The sequence below is a fragment of the Homalodisca vitripennis genome, chromosome 3 (genome assembly GCF_021130785.1).
Source record: "Homalodisca vitripennis isolate AUS2020 chromosome 3, UT_GWSS_2.1, whole genome shotgun sequence".
Taxonomy (NCBI): domain Eukaryota; kingdom Metazoa; phylum Arthropoda; class Insecta; order Hemiptera; family Cicadellidae; genus Homalodisca; species Homalodisca vitripennis.
Genome location: NC_060209.1, coordinates 5,986,543 through 5,996,368, shown reverse-complemented (window position 1 = coordinate 5,996,368; position 9,826 = coordinate 5,986,543). Strand labels below are relative to the sequence as shown.

At 29.8% G+C, this 9,826-nt stretch overlaps 1 protein-coding gene across 1 annotated transcript in view; it reads right to left on the bottom strand.

Annotated features, from left to right (window-relative positions):
- Positions 1–1,375: 1,375 nt before the first annotated feature.
- LOC124356558 (proton-coupled amino acid transporter-like protein CG1139) overlaps positions 1,376–9,826 on the bottom strand; it is a 53,771-nt gene continuing 45,320 nt past the window's right edge. The window contains 1 exon segment of the mRNA XM_046807630.1: positions 1,376–9,824. Coding sequence (XP_046663586.1) covers positions 9,673–9,824 — 152 coding nt within the window. The 3' untranslated portion in view covers positions 1,376–9,672.

Here is a 9,826-nt window from a genome sequence, read left to right as displayed (position 1 = left end):
CCTAGTTTATATCAAAGAAAATCTGACCTTGTTTAGTTTAAGAAATTCTGTACACTCTCATAATACCAGATCTGCAAATCTAATTGATGTGAGATACACTAGGTTAAGCAAGTCCCAACATAGCTTTGTCTACATTGGTACAAATCATTTCAATAAGTTACCTCATAATGCCAAAACAGTGTGCATTAAGAACTTTAAGAATGTTTTAGTTAAGTGGCTGAAAATGGAAGTTTTTATTCAGTTGAAGAGGTGACCTGTACGAGTCATGCAAATATAAGACACAACATAAAAATCATTTTTCTTGTGACAAACGCCAATAAACATAATACCAGACATAATTTTATACAGATAAAACAACATAGCTCTTCCAAATTTGAAAAATCCATCAATTATATAATTTTTAAAATAATAAGTTAAATAAAATATTGAAATGCAACAAAGAATTGGTGTCCAGCAAAAGGATTTAGGGAATAAAAAATACTTTGTCAATGAAAGCATATTATTCGGTAAATGAATTTTTGTATGACCCTTTCATATAAAATAGGGTTTTTTTAAAAATTATTTTAAATAGTAATAGTACTTTTAGGATAGTTTATAGTCAAAATGTTTCAAACTTCTTACTGAATCTTTATATTAAGAACTGATTAACTTTGTTATTTAAACAAATGTTTAGTGATGACCTTATGACTTTATATTGAAATCTATGACAATTCTCTATGTACCGGTACACTATGTATTGACTGAGAAATAAAAATCTATTGTCTATTTGTTTACTAACAACAATCTCCACTACACATAGGTTAGCAACAAAATCACAAATAGGAAAAGCACACAGATTGTCAACTAGAAACAGCATAAAACAAAATCAAACACCATTAACATTAAAAACAACTCATAAGGTAATAATGCTTTTAGTGGTAAAATACAAATCGATCCTATCGGGGTCGATCAAACTTTGGGAATTACCCAAGGTGCATATCGGTTAAAAATTTTTTTAAACAATTTTTATAAAATAACCTTGGATTATTGTCTATTGCAAGGTTTAAAAAATAAAAAAGCTCTTGGCGATTTCTCTAAAAAAATTTATTTACTGAGATACGGGCGTTCAAAGAAAGTTTGGACTTAGAAAAAAGAGATCGACACCCAATGGGTCAATTTATTGACTTCAAGGGTTTATCAGATTTTGTCATCTCAAATTCAGTGTAGACACAAAATTCTGTTGTGTAAGTCTGATATTCTTCAAGTTCAGCACTTACGGATACCAGACTATGGCCATATGTTTTCAGACATGGTGGTTTTTAGATGAACAAGGAGAGACAGTGGAATTGCACTGTTAAGCACCAAAGGTAGACTGAGTTGAGAATAATTACAAGAGTTTATAACACAGGCTTTATTATTGTAATACCTTACAGGGTTATAAGCTACTCAAAAATACACTGTACTGAGTACCTGGTACAACACATAGACTCGAAACTATTTCAACACAAAAATCACTGCAAAGACAACAACTACAACAGCAAAACATTTTAAGTACAAATGAAATGCAAGTACTGCTCATCCAGACAGGCCAACATTACAGACTATCCTTGATGATATAATATAATAATCTACATCTATGTTATGTCCTATTTGGCAATAATTATTGTCAATAAACTTTCACCCATTAATTCAAGTTCTTTATTCAGTAAATAGGACCTGGAATTGGTGAGTTTCAAGGAAGAACTTAATGTAATGTTAGGAGCAACAACGACACAAAATCTGACTTTATTCACCCTTTGAGAGCCCCAAAAATATTTTTATACGTGGAATTTTCAGTTGTACTTTAATTACTCACTTCTATGTCAAAAATGCTAACTACAGTGAACTTTTTGTCTATGAGTTGTAATGATGACAACCTTACATGTTGTGTGAACATGTTGAAATATTATAGGAATTCTGTCCAGGTGTTTTCTTTTATAAAAAGGAATACTAAAAATAAAATTTAAAAGACTGCATTTAAAAACGTTTAATTTTTAATAGCTGACTTTACTAGCCACCTTGATAGCTCCTTAAAAACAATGTTTAACTTCAAATACTTTTTAATTTTGGTTATTAAAAAAATTCACAAAATTTTGTACTTAATCTTAATATTCATATGTGTATTTCATATATATAATATAATTCTACAACAAAACAAAAAACATATAAGATACACTTAATATTGTTTTTATGGGCAAACCTCATCGTAAAGATTGTTTCACTACAGCCAGCTCTTGTTTAAAAATTTTGAACTGTTATCCTAAGAAACAGGGTAAAATTTACTTCTTACAAATGCACAAAATTATAAAATATATTAAAAATGTTGATAAAAATAAACTGTTGTAGAACATTTAATGAAATATCATTACTCAACAGGAAAATTTGAAAATTAATAAAATTAGTTAGATATTAATCATTTACTTGAGTGTAATCAGATAAGTAACTTTATCAGAGATTATAACACCTATAAAACAAAAAATAGGACTTTGTACCCAAAGTCAGCTACCAGAACCGGAACATAGCTGACTCCTACTCTCTTGTATAATATTTGTAATATCTCCAGTTAGAGTAGGCTTTCGTTTCAGTATTTACAATAAAACTCCTTCCTATCATGTAAAATAGTTCAGGGCATTCCAGTATAAAAGTCAATGAGCCGGTTTGATGTACTTTGGCCCTATCATCCACTGGGGCGACCACAGCTCCCAATGGTGGTCTCGTCACATCATGTCTGAGCCTCTCCGTTAGCGTCGGACTGAACGCTGTTCCCTGCAGTGCCACACTGGAACTCACCGAACTAGCAGAAGTGGTTTTACTTTCTCTCTACCAAAGTGAGGGTATCTCGAAATGCCCTTGTACAACTTGTTGTGCAGTCATGGTCCCCGTCTTGTCAAGTTGTGAGTAGTTCGGCTTTGAATCTAGTCTCAGTATGTTCGGTCGATCAACAGAAAGTCTCGTTCCCTTTGTTTACCCCGTTGGCAGTGTGCCGGAGTCACTTTGGAAGTCCTCTAGATTTCAACTCGTGTGTTACACCCCGAGACCAGTAACTGTTATAGTGACGTGAGAGAGGTGTTCAAAACAGTCACTGAGTTATCACCTCCTCTTTACTATTCTCTATACTTCAACCTGCCCTTCTATTCTGGATTTGCTTATTTCGAATTTTATTAATCCTGTATGTCACTTTCATGTTCCTCTAAGTCAGAATCTGTTTGTTCAAATTTGTAATAACTATAGTATCATTCATATTCGTGTCTAGTCATGTTTAGTGGTTATGTTCATATATCTTGATTTTTGGGCTTCTGGGTCACGTTTTTGTAACGAAATATGTATATTTCTCATCCTACTACAAACTAGTCTGATCATAGATGTAATGAACAGTTTTGTATGTAAATATCTCATGGTTACATGTAAATATCAAGAAATTTTATTAGGAATTCAAGATTTGGTGATAGGAATGCTGACAAGTTCAAACTTGGAACCCAAACTGATCATGTACCTAAATATCTTGATTAAGTTCATTGCTTTGTTTACAGTTCGTTATTGACAACGGTAAGGTTTAAAAGAATAATAGTTTTAAGGATAATAAGGTTTGAAAGGATAAGTTCATTGGACAGCTTGGTAAGCCATTTTGTTCCAATACGGCAATTGTTCAAATTTAAAAAATCACATCTCTGTTATTTATTGACCTAAAATAGACAAAAAGTGGTCTGGAATGCTTATAGCATTTCCTAAACCTTTTGTTATAAACAATTTTTGTTGTATCTCAAACAGTTTTCAAGATACTGACTGTATGTAAATTCCATGAGAATAGGTTAATAATATTTCAGTTGTGACAAAATCTACCTACTTCTTTCTACTGAGCCGGAAGGACCATATTTTTATATGACAAAAGCCTTGTCATGTATCAAGAGTCCAGGGTGCAAAGTTTTAAAATTGGTAAAATAATATTAATAAAATATCATAACTGGGTTATTACATTAAAGTAACAACATTACAAAGGAAACCATCCAAAATTAATACTATTCATCTCATCTGTAATAGGAAACTGGAAATGAAAAATTACATTCAGCAATAAAATAATATTTAACATAATAAAACTAAATCTCACAGTAAAAGCATTTGGCAAGCAAGTCGGTTGATCATAGCATTGAAAAACTAAAATATAAATAAAGATTTTTAAAATATATGTCATCACACACGGCCACCTGGCACAATTTATTGCACATTAAATTTGCTCACAATAAATAAATTTCTATTGTTGCATTTTTCACATAAAAACTGGTAATAAAAATATATTGCTGTAGCACTCAAAGGGTTCAATTAAAAAGTAAGAATGCTACTAATATTTCTTTGGAACTTTAAAGTTGTTCATAAATATTTCAATTATATTTTACATCCTTATACAAAATAATATCATAAGAGAATATCTATACTGTAGTAGTTGCTTACCTAAGAACATGCCATCTAATAAATAAGGTTGATATGTGGCAGTAGTAATGAAAATGGGAACTAGTTTGCTATATAAATAAAATTATAACAAATAAAATATAAATAGGAATTGCAATCTCAAGAGAAGTAATACATTTATTTAAACTTTAAATTACTCCTTACTTCATTTCTAAAGTTGTCAAAATAATTTAAAACCCATATTTACTTACAGCTCTTCTCCGTTAGCAAAAACATCACATTACTACTTAAACAGCAATAAATGTAACAACATCGAAAATTTGGCCACATGAATTTTGATGAGAGAAATCAGAGACTGAGGACTTTATTTGAGGCCAAATTTAGATATTATTTAGGTTTTTAAAAACACTTTTGACACTATGTCAACCACTTCTAGCATATACTACTGAAAATACATTGGAGCTTTCTTTTCTTTACAATAGCAGTGCTGCCAATTAAAGTGTTGTCTGCAAAATCGTTTAAAATCATAATCCTTGAAGAAATAAAGCACAAGCAACCGACGGAGAATGTAAAATCTAGGTTTTGTATTAACAAAGACAATCTGAGTAAGCTGACACAAAATCAATCTTTAAAATAATAGAGCATAGAAATAAATAAATAAAGTAAAACAGAGGTAACAATATTTACTAAATGTCACAGTAGCACACCTCGGGCTGATTTTCAGGCAAACCTTTTTGAATTAAAGAAAATATGTATTTATGCAATTTTATAATCCATATCCAGGCTACAACCTTATTAAATATGTACTTAGAGAACAATGGCCGGTTGGTGGATCTGAAATTGTGCATTATAAAATATCACTCCGTACAGTCTGAGACCTTAGAACTAACGGAGCTGGTGTCATGTCATAACCTAAATGTCTAAGATTTCTGATATTACTGCTTCAGTCAACAGATGAACCAAAACAAGAGCCTGCAGGTATCATTACAATCTCGATAGCAACACAATAGCACTAAACCATCTTCTATACAATGTTCTGTGGTGAATATATTTGTCCGCCTGAACACATCAATAGAGCAGAGATGTAAATATTCTAAACATTGCTCGATTGATGTTCCATATTGCTTCAGAGCCACTGCAAACATCAACAGGAACCTGTATACCCTTCTTTATTCAACTGATTATTACCCTTTGTGTTGCCTCAGTATGTAAAAGAAATTAAAAGTACCAGACAATTTTTGATTTTTTCATATTAATATATTATTAGTATTAAATGGTTTTCAAATCACTTTAAACTTTTAGAGGCTTTAAAGAGTGTAAAATAAAATAAAGTTTTTGTTTGCTATATTGGGGTTTTTTAGGAGTAGAAATAAAAGAAAAAAATTAGAACAATATTATATTACCAAAAACTTATCTTAAAAATATTATAATTCCATTACAATAACTAACAATTACAATGATTTACCTTATATAAATAAATAAAAAGATTATTACCGATTATCAAGTGACGCTTTCACCAGATTATAATATTGATTTTATGTCCTTTCAGCCAAGTTTGATTGCCTCAAATCAGCCTGAGAATGCTTTCAGTAAAGGAACAAAATGAAATATAAGTTACAACTAAAACTTGTTATCAATACATCACAATTCAATTGGTAATGTTCATAAACTAATTTTAATAATTATTATTTAAACAAATACATGTATACATACATAACGATATTACCTAAATGACATCATTTTTAGAAAACGTTAAAAGAAAATAATTCAACTTCAAATTGTTAAAGATTTTACAGATATAGATTTAATTTTTGTGTTTTGAACCACACATTCTAATACACTTAAAAACACTAACACAGAAAACCCAACTGGAAAAGAAATTAAAAAAAGTAAATAATAAGAAATCTTGTAATACAAAAAAATAATTAAAATGATTAAATATTAAATTTGTTTGATTGCAATAAACATAACAGCATTCAATTATACAATTAAACCTGACTTTTGAAAACATTAAAACAAATATAAAAACAAGCAAATTTGCTAATATTTCCAGTACCAAATTTTCATTGCATTAGACTAATATTACTTCATATAAATTTATTTTATTGCATATATTCTGGAAATCCATTTTAGCAGTCCACTTTTCTTACAGTTTCTGAACAAATCAACTTCGCTTAAAATGCATGAATGAATGAATATTTAAGATAAATGCATATTAGACGTAATATAACGTAATTTGATTAAAATACAGCCATATAATTGAATATTATATTGCTTTTGATAAATCTATTCACAAGTTCTTTAATTATCTGTTCAATAAAATAATGTTATAATTCAGTCAAGTGATGCAGACAGTGGTAATGTCACTCCCTCGTTAAATACTACCATTAATTATAGTGATAAAAAGCACCAATAAACATAATATACAGTTTCAAGTATTTATTAATGAGGGAAGAATAGGAGTTGAACAAACTAAGCATTCCTCGATAAATAAAGTTGAATTAAGCACTATAAAGAACTAAAATAGCATGACGAGTAAGCATGGGGATGAAAGACAATACATGTAACATTTGGTTAGAGCTATCATATAATATATAACAGTATAAAACAACAAATTATGGAATATTAGGTAATTTACAAATTATCTTACTTAAATAACATTGAACTACCAAAAATTATATGATCAGTAAAAGTTAATTTATTATGAAATGGCAAGTATTTTTGAGATAACTTGTGGTTATAGAATAAAAACAATATATTAATAATAAGCTAACAAAGTAAAAAAATTAGGAAAAGTATTTAACATTTTTGTCAAAAAATTTTAACTCTTTCACACCATAAACACTACAAAACTTACACTCTTATATATGATATAAAACTGTTACTCACTGATTTAATCTTTTATCTACCAATAATTCATTTTCCTACTTTATTAAAAGGAGATCCTACAAGTTAAGTCTACAAAGTAAGCATACAGAACACAGTTTAATGTAAACTAAGATACAGCCCAAACTAGGCCAACTAGTTACAGAATTAGAAAGACAAATAAAAAAATAAGATATATAGTACATCAAAATCCTTAGAACATATAAATATAAATTAAAATTCTATCTATCATACACATTTACTAGTAATCAAAGTGTTGGGAACCTTAGAATAAATCATTCGTCTGACGGACAATGTTAGTTCACCAGTAATGTAACAGATCTTTACCTTCGAGTCTATTTATCTCTGTTCCAAACTACAGCTCATGTGTTTTGCTCAAAATAATTGTGTTTTTATATAATTTCCAATTGTAGTGAAGCCAGAAATGTATTATTAATAGTGCAAGAGCCGTTATTTTACACAACTTACACGATAGGTCAGACCCATGTTGTTAAACTGATATGAAATAATTATTTATCTGAGAAAAAAAAACAATTAGCTAATAAATAGATCTTATATTCGTGTAATGGACTTCGGTCACAAAAAATACATAGGAAATAATTAATTACAGAATAAAACAGCTGAAATCGTGATAAATCACAAATTGTTTACAATTTAAATTAGTTTAAAAACTTCAACAATACAATATTTCAGACCAAATATTTCCATACCGGAAAGATGTTATGACAACTTTTACACACCAGCATCATTTAAAAAGTTGTTTTATGAATATTAAATAAAAAAGCTATATTTTAAACTGAATTAGAGTACAAAATTCAATTCAAAAGTACAATACATTACGTTTGATTTTAAATTAAAATAATGCCAATTACGTTTCACAGAAAGTATTTTTACTATTTAAAAAGACTAACTCAGTCTGACAGACGAATGATGACAGGAAACACATGGAAACTTGTTATTTTGAACCTTGGGATAAATAGTGGTAACTAACCTGCAGTGGTGTAAACGAGTTTGCATTACATATGAATAAGTTAAATTCCACTAGGAAATTTTATTTTCTTTGATAGTTTTATGGAGTAAACCTTTGCATCTTTGAGAAGTGTTTAGTAAGAGAGCTGATAAATTTCCCCTTATCACAAAATATTACTACATTCACCCACCCAGGAAGCCCACTTGTGTACACAACTAGTTTATAACTTTCAAACAATTATTCTATCTTTCTGAGTTAACTGATATTTTTGATGATATTCATGATCCTGGAATCCTGATGTTTCAAGTTTTTAGTGAGACTTAAGATTTAAGTGAGAGAAAGTAATGAAAAGAAATGGGTTCTTAAATACATGTATACATAACAAAATCATTGGGATTAATAATTTGACCTCAATCTAATCATGCCAGGAATTACATACAGAAAGATCAATATAGGATCCACAATTAGTTCCAACAATCTGCGAGAAAAACAGACACTGACTTTTAAGTATGTAACTCTTGTTAACTCTGCCGGTTTAAGTTCAATAAAACAATAATAAAGTGTACATTTGAATCGATATAAAATCATCTGAGAAGGGTTTTGGTGAAATACACACATCACAGTATCAGATACTGCTAACACGTATGCACATACAACAAAAACACACACAAAACAAAAATTGATTTAATCTCTTTATCACAGCAAGAAAGGTAGGCCTAGATACTATGCACAAATTACTCGGTTCTACACTAGATATCGTTATTATTGTCTGTAATACTAGACATATGGAAATACGAGTTTAAAGTATGAAATATGCTAGACACAGCGAATACCTTCAATATCTACTTTGAACATTTAAACTTTAACTTGTGCTATTAAAAAATACTTTTGTTTCGTAATAAATATATAAATCTGTTTAACTATTATAGAATTGTAATTGTGATTTACAAAGTTCATCACTAAAAGATGTGGAAATCTTCCTTTAAATGTGGAAATGATATTAGCAATACAATAAAATAAGTGTTCTGTGTTTGCATTATACTAAGAATCTTATACTCATTAAAATAATTGCTTAGTTAATTTAATTTCAAATCAATACTTAGATAAAAAGTCATGCCAGAACAATAGTTACTACTTTAAGCACGTTTCTCCTGCTCTTACCTTGTTTTAACGTAAACATCTTTAAAACACCATAACATAATTAAATTTAAGCAATTCGTATAAAATATTGTGCACATTATGTGCCGCACTGCGCAAAGTACACAGCTCATGTGATGCTGCAAACTACACTAACAAACACGCAACAAGAAACTTAAAACAATAATACTAAGGTGTAACGCCGACCAAACTTCATGAACAAAATAAAATTGAAGACGAAGCTACGAGTTCTGCCCTCAGATCTTGGGTGACAGGATGTTGCTGAGGCTGGTGTACGAGCCGAAGATGAATCCGAGGATGCCGAAGATCATGATGAATATGTCTTTGATGATGGTGAGTGGCGAGAGACCCTTGTCCCAGAATGTAACAATCTCGATGATCGGGGAAAGA